Source organism: Danio rerio, chromosome 1 (genome assembly GCF_052040795.2).
Source record: "Danio rerio strain M-AB ecotype USA chromosome 1, GRCz13ab, whole genome shotgun sequence".
Lineage (NCBI taxonomy): Eukaryota > Metazoa > Chordata > Actinopteri > Cypriniformes > Danionidae > Danio > Danio rerio.
The window spans coordinates 44110679-44125529 of NC_141021.1; the positions used below are offsets into that span (position 1 = coordinate 44110679).

General features: G+C 40.1%; 1 protein-coding gene across 3 annotated transcripts; it reads left to right on the top strand.

The window, feature by feature from the left end:
- The first annotated feature begins 425 nt into the window (after positions 1-425).
- Positions 426-13993, top strand: LOC797711 (uncharacterized). Of its 3 annotated transcripts, XM_087237443.1 has the most exons (6): positions 954-1766; positions 1893-1946; positions 2016-2059; positions 8772-8800; positions 11017-11125; positions 11312-13993. In XM_087237443.1, exons 5-6 carry the CDS (start codon positions 11041-11043, stop codon positions 12574-12576), a joined length of 1350 nt encoding a protein of 449 aa, XP_087093569.1. In that variant the 5' UTR covers positions 954-1766; positions 1893-1946; positions 2016-2059; positions 8772-8800; positions 11017-11040; the 3' UTR covers positions 12577-13993. The 3 variants fall into 3 exon arrangements, with proteins under 3 accessions (XP_087093568.1, XP_087093569.1, XP_087093567.1); XM_087237442.1 differs by lacking the exon at positions 8772-8800 and having other exon boundaries at positions 426-1766; XM_087237441.1 differs by lacking the exons at positions 954-1766; positions 1893-1946; positions 2016-2059; positions 8772-8800 and having other exon boundaries at positions 10744-11125.
- Positions 13994-14851: the final 858 nt, after the last annotated feature.

Sequence of the window (14851 nt, forward strand, 5' to 3'; positions counted from 1 at the left end):
TCTGACTTTTAATCAACCAAATGTTAGAAGTTAGAAATCGCTCATATGAAAAGCTAAACCTCTCTCAAATGATGTTTTATGCACTGAAATAAATTAGTTTCACTGAAAAAAGATGTATCATTTAATCAAGAAAGAAAGGTCAAATTTTAGTAAGACAAAAGTTTTGTCACCTTTACAGAAATTGAACATATTTACTGCAAAAAAAAATATAACAGTGCATTAGGTTGTGGTGCTGTGAGATCCAAATTTAATATTTTGAATGACTTCCATAAGCTTTTAGGACTGCATACATGCGGTTTGGCAAGAATTCATACAATTTATTGATAGAGTCATTAGGAATAGCACAGAAAGCAGTCTTGCATGCATCCCAGAGTTCATAAGTATTCTTTGGTTTCCTCTTCCATGTATTCTCTTTCATCCTTAATGATGTTCATGTCTGGTGACTGGGCTGGCCAATCCTGGAGCATCTTGATCTTTTTCGCCTTGAGGAACTTTGATGTGGAGATGGAAGTATGCGATGGAGCACCATCCTGTTGCAGAATTTGCCCTCTTTTATGGTTGAGAATATAAGAGGTAGCTAAGATTTCCTGGTATTTTAGACTATTGATGTTGACTTGCAACCTGCAGATCCCTCGCACACCCTCATACTGAATGTAACTCTAGACCTTGTTTTACGTACTTTTTTTAGGTGAATCTTATATCCATGCAGACTCTAGGACAGTGGTGTCCAAACTCGGTCCTGGAGGGCAAGTGTCCTGCATATTTTAGTTCCAACCCCAATTAAACACACCTAACCCAGCTAATCAAGCTCTTTCTAGGTATACTAGAGTTCCAGGCAGGTGTGTTGGAGGAAGTTGGAGCTAAACTATGCAGGACACCGGCCCTCCAGGACCGAGTTTAGACACCCCTGCTCTAGTAGGTCTCCTTCAATATTTGCGGCAACCGGTGTAATTCAACAAAAGATTCATCTGAAAAAAAAAATCTTCCGCCTTGGCAAATGCCACACGTATTTTCAATTGTCTTTTGTTTAGTGCTGGCTTCTGGCCACTGATTCAGCCATGGAGGCCATTTTGAAACCGATTTCGACAAACTGTTTGTTTACACAAGGACTCCAGGTGACCAGGTCCCGTGGAGCTCTGCTGCTGTGGAAAATGGGCTGGCCTTGGATTTTCGAGCCAACAAACGGTTCTCTCGAGCAGTTTTCTTGCGGGGTCTGCCTGACCTGGGCAAGTCAAAAACGTCTCCAGTCTTCAAATCCTTTTTGTTATCCTCTGTACTTGACGCTGAAACATGTTGAAGGTGTCTGCCTTTTGATAACCAACCCTTTTGTCTCTAGGTGAATCGTAGGCTTGTTTGCAGAGGTCTAGTGTATTGGGGTATTTTTTATACACACCTAAGACCTAATTTATTCATTATTAGTTACAGATGAAGTTCTAATGACAAGGCGGCAACACATGGTTTTGCAAAAACTCACTCAATGGACTTTACCACGCTCAGAATATTGGAATACTTTTTGACAGTTTCACTTTGTACTGAAACATTATTACAAAAGCTGTTGGCATTAAAACGAGCCATTTCTTGTAAAGTCAGTTCGAACACAAGCGACAAGACTTTTGTCAGAGATTGTACAAAGTTCAAAACCATTTAGGCTGCTTTCAGTGTGAATATTGCTTGTCTGTGTGTGGCAGGAAGTACTGTATGTATTCTCTGCATGTTATGCTTTGTTCTTTTTCAGGCAGACAGTCACAGACAGTATTGAACATAAGGCAAGTGTATAGGACATGGAGTCAACAATTCACAAATGAAACCAGATCCAGTACACATTAGACAAATTAAGCGAAGTATTTTACAACTACATAAAGAGTGAATTAATAATTAGGTCTGTTTTACAGAGTTCCAATGGTGCCATGTTCAACAGGAGATTCTAATGAAACCCATTTTCAAATGTAAGTGAATTCACTAGTTTATTTAAAGGGTCTTTTAAACCTTGTAATTCATGTTTTTTATTCATGTAGGCAATGGAGCAACACTTTTTTCAGGCCTGTAAGAGGAAAGCTAGGTAAGCTTGTAGATTAATTATGATTGTTTAAGTGTGTTGTTGATGATTAGAAGGTAGGTTCAAAAGTTTGCTCACACACTCCTGGTTGAGTCTCTTGATGAGTCAGTCTCTCTTTGGTATTTTGTTTTTTCAAACTTCAGCATATTTTCACAACCATGTGACAACGTGAGCAGTCTGACGAATGATCAGAGGAGATAAGCACACATCTTCCTCTACATTTTCATTCCCCTTCAGCATCGTAGCATGTGTGCCCTCATAGCTATTGCCATTTGAAATGCATCTTCCAGCCTTTGTAGTTTTTGGTTGTTCAGTGTGACTAAAACACTCACAGCGCAATCCCCCTCCCTCTCCCCAGACGCACGGCACAATGGGATAATAGCCAAAACAGCATTAGCGAGATCTAACGCACAGGCATAAATAGATGAGTCAGAGTTCCTCCATTTGCGCATTGATGAGATCCTGAGCCTCTGTTTGCATCCATTGGTAAGAGTAGTTGGGGCATATTTACGTGAGTCACACTTTCTTTTGCCCCGTAATGGGACACTTACTGAATTAAATTCTCAAATCTTCCTGTTTTATGGAGTCTGAAGGATTCATTTGCTGATTATATCAGCCAATGGATCAGAATAGAGCTGTTCATTCACACTTCAAGCTCAAAAGAATCAATATTATAGAGTGGAGATTGTAATGATGACACTAGACTGCTAGGGGGAGCCATTTAATCACACTGTGGATCAGAAATACATATTTTGTGACACTTGGTCTAACTAATTTACCTTCATTCTATCTTTCAGTCATTTCAATATCATTAGCCGAACAGACTGATGTTGTCGTCAGCATTGCTCTCTTGATTTTGTGTGAAATGTTGTGAGGATGGCTCATAGTGCCGAGGGTAAACTCTTGTGTTTGTTATCCCTGAAAGCGCTCTTTTTCTGTGTCATAAACACTTGTTACCTCAATGAATCTGGTGGTGATGTAATCACAGCTACAGTGACGTTCAGTGGTGAATATCTCCCACCACCACAGGCTAATATGCGTCCCATGGGAGCTTGAGATGCTGATCAACAAGCGCTTGTATGCCAAACGTTCACCCTTTAGCAGTGCAACCATCATCATCCTCATCTCTCCATTTAAACTCTTTCTATCCCAATTTATACCCCTCCCCTAGCCTTCGATGTTTGCTCAATCGACAGCATAACATCTACACATCACTCGATTCTAGGGTCGCAGCCCCAGTGCCACCCCGAAACCCAACCTCCCTCGACCAGCGCTGGTCTGTGTGGAGATTATGTAAGCTTGCCTCCATAAATAGTGGCGCCCGGGATCTTTTGTCTTTACCTGCTCGCTCTTAGCCCAACAGTTTTATTTCTGGAGAGCTTGTGGAAGCAGTGCCATGCAGAGCGCCTGTTACCATAGTTACTTATGTTAGCGAGAAGAGAGCGAGAGAGAGAGAGACGCCACATTCTTATTTGGTTTCCTCATAGCAGCAGTGCAATCTGCTTGAATAGACTCATCCCTTTTCAGTCTATAGTTGTCCCTCAGAAAAGGTGATGAATTCTTTTATAGCCTTTTATAGAATCACCTTGATAGGGTCAGGCGTTATGAAGTCTGGCTCATAAAGAAATACGCAGTGCTCGAATGACACCGCAGGGAGAGAAGCAAGTTCGCAGTGCACATTCACTTTGTTTATTTCTCCAAACGGCTCAGGTGCCGGTTTGGGAGTTGAGGGAAAAGTTATGGGCCTCGTCCCCATAACAAGCAAGAGTGCTGAAACATTGAGGGGCCTGCTGCGTGACATGGAGTGAGCCCTGTCAGCGTGCTGCTAAGCTAATTGATCCTCGTTTATCTGTGATTAGATAACTCCAGGTAGCTGGAGGAGAGCCAGATTGGCCTGCTGGTGTGCTCTGTAGCTGTGGCTCAGAGTAGAGAAGAGGTTGCTGGGAATGTGGGGGAGTCAGTCAGAGCGGGCGGGGATCTGCTGGAACCCTCCGCAGTCACGATCAGGAAGAAAGCCGAAGCTCCGACCCCTCCCAGCCTGAGAGGCGAGGATGGATGTCCGGGGACAAGGGTGGGCGAGCGCAAGGGTGTATTTCTGGAACTGCAAGGGAAACCTGCAGCTGGCTGAGTGGGGTTTTGGTTGGTTTCGCAATCGGGCTTCCCTAACCCCACTCCCACACTGGTAGATGGAGGCGGGCGATAAGTTGCTGGTTCAAAAGAGCTATGCTTTCTGAAAGGGGTTCAAGCACTGGAACGTAGTCATGCAAGAGATTGTGAGTGAAAGGCAAAAAGAAAGCTAAATGATTTGGCAGTGTGATGCAAGCTTGCATCGAGTCGTGTTTCCGGTCGTGGAAATCTCTGATGTTGGTGCTCCCAATCCCTTTTTTCGGTTTGTCATTGTTGCTATGGCATGAGGAAGACGAGGCTTCATCCGGTGCCGTTGGGGGTTTAGAATATGGGACATACTGCAGAAATGTGATGTGGAGGGCGTACGATATCTTTGCTTCTTGAAAACCTACCAGACATTTTTGAAAGTGCTCCAACCCTTTTTTTTCCAGCATGTCTTTCGGCATTGCAAGCACACAAGATGTTTGCAGTGGTAAATCTTAGTTGCTCTTTTTTTATGGCTCGGTTTTTGTACTTTTAGTTGCAATATTTTCCTTTTGCAGTGCTGCCTCTTCCCTCAGCTCAATCATTGCCTTGGGAATTAGTCAAATTATGTGTGGATATGATTATACCATTTGTTAATGGTGTTGCCGAGCATCTACAAAATGCTGCTCTGAACAGATGGATTACAAGCATGAAAAGAAAACGAGTGAGGGCATAGTAGAGACACAGTATTCATTTTATTTTCCCATGCTTTGCACTGTCAGGAGCTTATTGTATAGAGATCATCTATTTTACCTTTGGAAAATCTTGATTTAGGAACTGAAAGGGGCTTAAGACATCTGTAGATATTGCAGTGCCAGCTCAGATCACCCAGCGTTTCCTTTCAAACAAACTTTTAAGAAAATACAGACACATCGATGGTCTCATTACACTTTTACCTTCATTGCATTTCTTTGGTATAATAATCTTGGTAAGTGCAGGAATTACATAAATCCATTACTGAGCTCCGTGGCATTTTGCAGAGGCGAGAGGTGAGCGCTGCTCGGCAGTTATCACAACAGCGTCTCAGTGTTATGAACTCTTTAAGAGGAGAGCTTTTTAATAGGTTTAGGTCAACTGGGAGAGACCACTGGAGAGGGGGATATTAGGGCCTCGAATAGGGGAAAGTATAGCATGATGTGAACAGTTACCTCCAGAAAATGTCAAACTCGTTGTTAAGTGCGATTTTGCACCGTGCATCATAATAAAAGAGGAATATTTTGTGCACCACCAAACACAGCTCCATCATGCTCATAGCTTTGTTCATCATTGTGCATATGAATTTAAAGGGTTAGTTTACCCAAAAAGGAACGTTTGCTCTTCATTTTTCACCTTGATGCCGTCTGAGATCTAAGTGACTTTTGTCAGCAGAACATTAAGATTTTTAGCTGGAACTGTGGTCCTTGGTGCTTCATAAAATACAAACCAACATCTTAAAGCACCTGAAAGGTCAAAAAAACACAATGATGAACAAAAATGAATACATTAATATCTGTGTGAGAATCATTATAACATTATTACCTTTAACCCTTTATAAGGCACTCCTTGAAATATTTATTGGAAAAGTCCTGAAGTGTTACTAAGGGTTATTACAAGTTTTATGGTAAATGTTGTGGTAAAAAAAAAAAAAAAGAATTATAGACCATTTTGAGAGATGTAAACTTAAACAGTATCCCCAAGATATTTCCTGTTTTACATTTTTAATTTCTACAGCTTCCGAGAATCCAAAAAGAGTAATGCTAAATAATGTTATGAGAGCTGTTTTAAAATGAGGTTATGATTGAATTGCCTCTTGTTACAGTCATGAGATAGTTTAATAACAAGCAGGAAATGTCAATGGGCCAATGACATGACCACATTGAAATGGTCTATATAATTTTTTTTTTATGTATATATGCCAAAATTACAAAACAGTGGCTCAGTTGTTAGCACTGTCACCTCATGGCATGAAGGTTCGATCCCAGCTGGACCAGTTGGCATTTCTGTGTGGAATGTGTCTGGAGTTTTCCTCCAGGTGCTCCAGTTTTCCCCACAGTCCAAAGACATGCACTATAAGTGAATTGGAAAAGCTAAAATCCAGGGATGTTGCGATCAGGTTTTTTTGCCCTCGAGTCCAAGTCATTTGATTTTGAGTAGCTACCGATACCGAAACCCAGTCGAATACTTCTATAATACGTAAAAAAGAATAAAGACCAAAGAAACAGATCCGGTATATTCCTTATTTTTTATTTTATTCACCTTATTTTAACATTTAACAACTCCGTTAACAAACAGAGCACTTCTGTGAGATAGCTTGAACAATCAAGTAATAAATAATATCAGTTCTTCACTTTTGGACTTTAGTGCAACAGTAAATATTAAAAAGAATCTAATATAAAACAAATAGCACCTTAACTTAAAATACCTGGCAGACAATCCCAACTTTACATATCTGGCAGACATACTCATTCTTTCTGTTTCAAGCTGCTTTCGTGTTCTACTTTGCCAGTGTTTAACCAATAGCATCTCTGCAACAAAGTGATGTCATCCCGCACGCGTTGCTGTTTCCGTGTGAAGTCAAGAAAGAGGTATGAGTCTGTGCCACTGCAAAACTATAGACGTATTAAAAAAGTAATGAGTATATATATAGTTCTGATCGGGGGGTAATGGGGGGAACATCCCTACTGAAATTGATTGTAGTGTGTGAGTGTGTATGAATGTTTCTCAGTACTGGGTTGGGTCTGGAAAGGCATCTACTGTGTAAAACATATGCCGGAATAGTTGGCAGTTCATTCCACTATGGATAAATAAGGGACTAAGATGAAGGAAAATGAATGAATAGCACAACACTTACTTTTACTTTACTTTCTTTAATATTGTCAATAAAGTTATAGGGTTCTTTATCTGGTAAATGGTTAATTTTAAAAAAAAATTTAAAATTGTCAAGAGGGCATTTACAACAGTCTGACATGTAACCTGATGCATAATGCTGTATGTTAGGATGCAAATTCAGGATGTTATTTGTTTGCAAGAGAGAGAGAGGGTGCATGCTGTGTTTTTACCAAAACAGCATGAACTTATCATGGATGCTGCAACATCATTTTACAAAAGGAAATTCACGCTCTATTAAAGGTAATAATGCTGTAAATCATGTTCTACTTTCTTTGCACAGACCAAATCTTTTGCTTTGTAAAATGTAACAAATCAGCAGCAGGAGCCATGTGTAGTAATTTAGTTTTTTTCCCCTGTGTATGCTATTCTGATTCTCAAAGTGGCAGTAGTCATTGACTTCCACAGTATGAATCATCTTTAATGTTCTGCTGAAGAAAAAAAAAACATCTTCGGATAGCCTGAGAGTGAGTAAATTAACAGCTGTATGTTCATTTTTGGAAGAACTATCTCTTTAAAAAATCTATTGTGCACCTGAATGGGTTGCATGTTAACCTATTTACTCTGGTTCATTCTGAAAATAGCTATAAAATACAGCAACTGCCTGCATTTTTCAACTTTTCTATGCACACGCTGCATGTTGGAGAAAAAAATAAGCCATAAAATAAAACAAAAAATACATAAATAGACTTGGTGAGCAAAGGATACTTGAGTAGGCATGTGCTAAATGAGAGCCTCGCTTTTTTCAGCCCACAGCTCAACATATTCTTCCTCGTCTCCTTTTGTCTTTCATTGGTGCTTCATTGGCCTGTGCAAAGTAAATTGCACAAGAGTGGCAGTCACAGCTATTACTGCACGTTTAGATCAAGCAAGCCACAATTCTCAAGTGATTTTGAAGGCACCTACCTAATACAGGACAAGTGGACATCATTGTGCCTCTTCAGTGGTTCTTTCATAGGGGTTTTGCATAGAAATGCTGCTTAAATTGTAAGTTCACCCCAAAATTAAAATGGACTCACCCTCAACTGGTTCCAAACCTTCTTTAATTTCTTTCTTCTGTTAAACACTAAAGCTTTGGAGTTTGAAGAAAGCTGAAAACCTGTAATCAATGACTTTCATATAGGAAAAAAAAATATGTACAGTGCTCTGCGTAATTGAGTACAGCCCTTTTTGAAAATGAATATCTGTATCCATTTCTCAGTGAATATAGGCGATGTATTTTGGTGCATTTAAACAAAACAGCTTTATTAAACAGATATATTTAATAAAATAATTAGTAATTTATTAATTAGTAATTTTAGTCACCAAACATATTTAGAAACTGAGAGAAAATACAATTAAATTCATGAAGAATATTGCAAAAAAAAAAAAAAGTACAACCTACAAACGTTTCAACTGAACTTTTCAATTTTTTGCTTCTTTTGATTTTTCCTCTTTTTTTAAAATTTGTATTTAAAAAAAAATTCTATAACATAAATTTGGGTGTACTAATTTTTGGACCATTATTCTAAGTTATTTTGTTAGATAAGCTCCAGATTTGTCTTCAGTACTAATGTATTTGCACAAATATAATATTGTATAGCTTCCTATTAAAAAATATGAATTTATTAGAAAGACTTGTGATGGGTGTGTACTTATATATGATGAACACTGTATGTCAATGGTTACAGCTTTTTGGCATTCAATATATCTTCAACAGAAGTCAATCAGCTTTGGAACAAGTGAAGGGTGAGTAAATAATGACAGATTTTGTTTTTGGGTGAACTATCCCTTGATATTGTTGAACGTTATAGCAGATCAGCCATCTGCTAACATGTTCCAAAACACAGCTTCAAGATTAAACTGGATTTTGCAACAGGGAATTGTAGTTGAAGAGAGTAAAGCCACCAGTGTAGGAGTTTCTGTGTTCAACTGTGGTATTTTTAAGAACATTTGGCTTTAAAGAGAGTGCAAAACAGAACTTCTATTAATCTAAAATCTAGGCTACATTTTTGTTCTTGTCAGATACATTCTCAGGGAAGGTGTTATAAATATTGTTAAACAGCTTTCAATATTCCTGTCATATCTTGTTGGAGAACCAAAATCCTAGAAACTGTTCACCTCCGTTGAACTGTGAAAAATTAGTTTCCGTCTTGTATATTCAATTTAGGATCAAATTGGCTGGACGTCTTTTAAAAAAGAACATTAAGACTGTTGAAACACATTTTTATTAATTGAAGTAATACTGAAAATTCAGTTTTCTTTTTGTCAATGACAAATGGTGGCACTGTGGTTCAGTGGTTAGCACCATAACCTCAAAACATTAAATTCGAAACCAAGAAAACAAATTTGAACCAAGAGGCATTTCCATGTGGAGTTTGTATATTCTCCCGATGTTCATGTGGGTTTCCTCCACAGTATACAAAGATATGTAGATTGTATGGGTGTTTCTCAGCGCTGGGTGGCGGCTGGAAGGGCATCCGCCACATAAAACATGTGCTATCGTATTTGGTGGTTCATTCCGCCGTGGTGACCTCCAGATAAACCAGGGACTAAAGCTGAAGATTAGTGAGTGAGGGAGTGTTTTAATGGCTGTAAATATCACACGTTTTGCACTTTTAAACTTGTCACATTTGTTATTTTTCTATAGAAGATAATTTTAATTTTATGAATTACTAAAAACATACTTATTCTATACTTGGAATAACTCAATACAAATTCAATGTCATAAAGAAAAAAACACGGCAAGAATGTCACCAATAATTCTTGGAACACAGACTGCAGGCCGTGAACTATAATTGTAGAATAGAGTAGCCTGCTATTTTCAGTTGCGCGCTCTCCATGGTGCTGGACAGCAGTGCGCTTTTACCGCCAGCTCTGCGCGACGCAGCCATTGCATCTCCACAATCTTTTTCTTTAGGAAAAACGTATTCCAGGGGCCGTTTTGTTTAACGTTGTGCAGTATAATTACTTTTGCAAACAAATCGTTATCTACGTATATTATGATAACCCACGGAGCGTGCATATGGAAGTGTTTGCACACAAAAAAGGTTTATTATCAGATCTTGAATTCTGGAGGGAAAGGGGACAGCAAAGGTTTTCCAGACTGCTCAAGGGAGGTAACAATTTAATAATATATTTTAATAATTGCTTTTGCCATTTAAAGTAAATTGGAGCAATGCTTATTACCCAATAACTTCGTATTGGCATGTTCGCACAGTCATTAGAGTTTGCGTTTTTATGCTGCTACAGCATGGCGTGAGATTTAATAAAGTTTCACTTCAAACAAAATCAAATTAAATGAGCTGAAATTCGTTGTCGACGTTTAAACTTTATTTGCAGACGGAAAATAAATGAAATAATTAAATAACTTAAAGAAACACCTTGCGTTTATTCGTTCAGTATATCTACAAAAAATGCAATCTAACGCTTAGAGATGTATTTGGAATTAGCGATAAGAAACATACATAGCCGATGCATGGCGCTCCCTCGTTTCCTTACACTTAACGACAGCCTTATCGAAGCGTCAGAACCGTAACTCTCCTTTTTTGGGGAAGCCCGTCATATCCTCTGTCCTTATATGGTCACGAAGATGACACGCAGCGGGGAATCCTCTCACTGGAGACAATGAATGGGGAGGAGGGCTGATCGCCGAGACGGAGTGTATAAAAGCCGAGCGAAGGGAAGCCGCTAGTGTGAGAATCAACAGATCTACACATCTACAGATAGCTGGAGAGCTATATTACCTTGACGCAGATCTCAAAAAGGGGAATTCCAAAGTATTTACATTTCTTTTCTGGACGTACGCCTTTACGGACTTTACTGTCGGACCGTTCTTGCTCTTTCTTGTGTTTGCAATACCCTCTGATCAATAACCTGCTCGGACTGATAGCCATTGGAAAGCCATTTACGGAAAGATGCTTAACAACATGGATTTGAACTCTCAAGATTCTTTTTACTCTCAGTTTGAAAACTGTAACAGTTCTGCGATGGGGATGGAAACTCAGGGCTCCAAAGACAGCCAGGATGTTTTCATGGATTCTGGAAGGACAGCACCTGCCCAGTTTTCACACGGTGAGTTTTTGAGATATTAGCTCTTATTTCGTTGTAATTTTTATAGACCGTATATCAGCTGCAGTATATATAATGTAATGCAAGTCAATTCAAGGCAATCACGAAACTGTATCGTTATATAACTGTTTGCACATATCACTCAAGGCACTGACGCATGGCTGTTTTATTTTTTCTTCTCCACATCAGGTGCGCCTATTACCCCCAAAACGGAGCCCACAAGTACAGATCAGTTTAACTCTTGTCAGGGTCCGAAAGAAAGCTACACAACCTCCCTAGCTTACTCAGGCAGCTTCTATGTGGAAACATCTCAAGGAACACCTTGCAGCACGGAAACGCTGCTCAACATGATCACCGAAATCGTTGGCATCTCAACAACCCCTGTGTCGGATGCGCATCCGTGTGGAGACGGTACAATGAACGCAAGCCGTAGCAGTTTTGGTGACGAGGGGGTCCAGACGCAGGCCTCCACGTGCACCACCCCGCCGCTGTATTCACCGGGACAGACAGGCCACAGCTACCCGGACACTCAGACCGCCACGCAGGCCCAAGACTCCGCCACATCGCATTTAAACTTTGCCTCCTCTGCGCAAGACGCTGAACCGCTGTCTGAAAGCGCGACGTTCCCGGTGGTCATCAAAAATGAATTCGAGAGCAGCTGCTATGAGTGGGGGACCTTCAGCAAGCCCTACTTGGATGCTGGCTTCCAGTCAGAGCCATTCTCCATGTCGAATAGCTTTTCAGCTGATCAACAACAGGTGGACGTGAAGGAACTTTTAGACTCATATTCTCCCATTTGCTCGAACACAGAGACTGAATTCAAAGTGGAAAGCACCCTAAAACAAGAGCAGTGCTTTGGAGATGCTTGCACACAAGGCTTTAGTGCTCCCCTGTTTAACTACCCCACTCCAGTTATGGATATCCCACCCACCAGTCTTTTAAAACCGACTATTTTCCCCAATATTGAACTCCAGTCCAGTTGCGACACAAGCTACTCGACTTCTACAATAGACTCGGTTCTGTATTCATCGTTATTGCCCGAGTCTTTCAGTCAAACTTATACAAGGGCTCAAAAACCTAATCGGGTAAGAAAAAGCCCTGCCTCCTCTACCGGCCCGGCCAAAGAGAAACCTTTCACGTGTCCGATGGAGACCTGCGACCGGCGTTTCTCTCGGTCGGATGAGCTCAACAGGCACATCCGCATCCACACGGGACACAAACCTTTCCAGTGCCGCATCTGTTTGCGCAGCTTCAGCAGAAGCGACCATCTGACCACACACACCCGCACTCATACGGGCGAGAAACCGTTCTCTTGTGATGTGTGCGGCAAACGCTTCGCCAGAAGCGACGAAAGAAAACGGCACGGACGGGTGCATCTCAAACAGAAAGAAAAGATGGAGTTGAAGCCACAAGTGGTCAACGCGTGGCCGTTCACTTTGCCTGAGGCAATTTAAGCGCCGATTGCAGAGAGCGGCGTAAAAAGCACTCGTCGTGCGTGATGTCAAATCTTTCCGTCTTGGAAGATTCAATCTTACTAATACAGTTGCTTAGGCTACAGATTACAAATCCAAAGCTCAAGTAAACGCTGTGGAAACTGATTCGAGAGACCCACATGAGCGTACAGCTCCAGCGAGGTGACAGATCTTGAATCGGGGACTGACTTTAAAACCTGGACCTCCCACAATGAGTCTTGCGCGCAGCTTGAGGTGCGTGCAACAAGCTCATAAACTTAATTTCTATATTCCTCGACCACTATATTTCACAATCGAGGAGCGTGTTTTGCAGAAGAAAACGAACTGCAGTTCAGCACTTTTACTACGGAACAGCTCCAACCTCGACCTTGCATTGTAATGCGGCAGTAAAACGCACAGCTGGAATGTATTGCACTTATCTCCACTTTCAAACTTCAAATCGTTTTAATTCGTGCTTTTTGGTCTTTTCTATTCTAACGCTGTCACCTTCTTGAACAATGCATGTATATGTTTACGTGATATTAATAATCACCGATAGATGCTTAACAGCACAAGTCAAATTTACCTCGTTTTACGACATGCTGGCATTATTGATTGATCATTGTGCCAAGGTTTTTACAACGTATTTCCCCCTCTTTATATGTTTAATTTCTGTTGCTATGCCTATCCAATAGTAATTGTGTTGTACATTTGAAAAAAAAATCCAGTTCTACTGTTGTCAAACTTACACAGCGAGTGGGAAGAAATAAATACATTTATATGCCAATGATCATTTGTATTTTTCTAACAAGTACTACTTTTTACATTTTCTGTTGAGCTGAAAGACTATTTATATCCTTATTTTCAACGTGTCCCTTGTGTTATGGAAAGCACAGGCCACGCAAAAGATGTCTTGAAATTTGTTCAGTCCACAATTTCTAGAATATTTGAATGTATGAAGCCAATTGCCCAACCCTGAGTATCTGCTTTTCAATCGTTTTTAATTTAACCACATCATTGTTGTGTGTTATTGTGTGAGCTTCTGACACAAATTCATGAATCATGAATTATCCAGTTCACACGGCTCCTATATTTTGTGAGAAGTAGACTAGAACAGGGTTTGCCACTGATGTTGAGTGATTTGAAAGCATACAGTTTTCAACAGTCTTTCACATGATTCTAGAAGAGTTCATCATGCCTTTCAGTATACAAGCTTTTGTATAGTACTAGCCAATTTAATCAATAGGGAGAATTGTAGAAAATGTGCATTTGCCTTAAGTTATAATAACTTTACTGGAGAAATGATTTTGTACATATTGAGAACCATTTATACGCAATACTTTGGATGAACATTGATGTGTGTTATTTTTATGACGAATATTTATGAATAAAACGATTTCTTGAGGTGTTTAAAGAGAAAGCCTTTGACTGAGAATGATCATTCAAGTGATTACGGGAAAGCAGCATGTGCTATAAATGTTATACTCCTCCCATCTGTCCTGCCCTTCTCATGTAGATGTCTAAACTGGCTCTGAGTTCTTGCAATCTGTCGCCAAGTGCTCAGCAGCAGCAAACGGGTCTCCTCAGCATGTAGGCTGCCCTGTACACATGACGCGTCCCGCTGGCAGTACATCACTGGCTCCCACTCCAGTGCGTAAGAGCCTGTGCTGTTTGCCTGACACTCCACTACTGTCAGTTATCAGCATGCGATGGACTGCGCAGCGTTACATTACGCCATAATGCATTTGATCAAACGGTGGTCAATTTGGTCGATTAGTTGATACTGATGCCATCGCTGTCCTCTTTGGAACAGGGTGTGTCGTGGATGATAAGTGTTTTAAGTGCTGCTTTTGTACTGTAGTGGCTGCAGTTATAGCGCTGTGCTTCTATGAATGTCATTCACATTTTCAATAGTGGGGGTTAACAGACTCAAGCCTGTATTCAATCCAGAAACCAGGACCAAGGTGTTTTTTACATGCATTTTTTTATTTCTCTTGGCTATTTGGGCTAATTGGAACTTAGAATAAAAATTTAAGTATCATCTATTAATATGATGTACTTTTTGAGAAAAAAATATGTCCATATATGTGGACTCGTGGTCGGAATTTACATAAAACAATTTCTTCCTGACTGTTTTTAATGCATATATAACATCTAAATTTTTTTGAAAATTTTAAACTATCAGAGAGTAAAAACAACATTTTATTCCCATATTGGACAGTTAAAATAGTGTTGGGGACATTTCATATGCTGCAAAACAGATGCAGGATGAGACTGT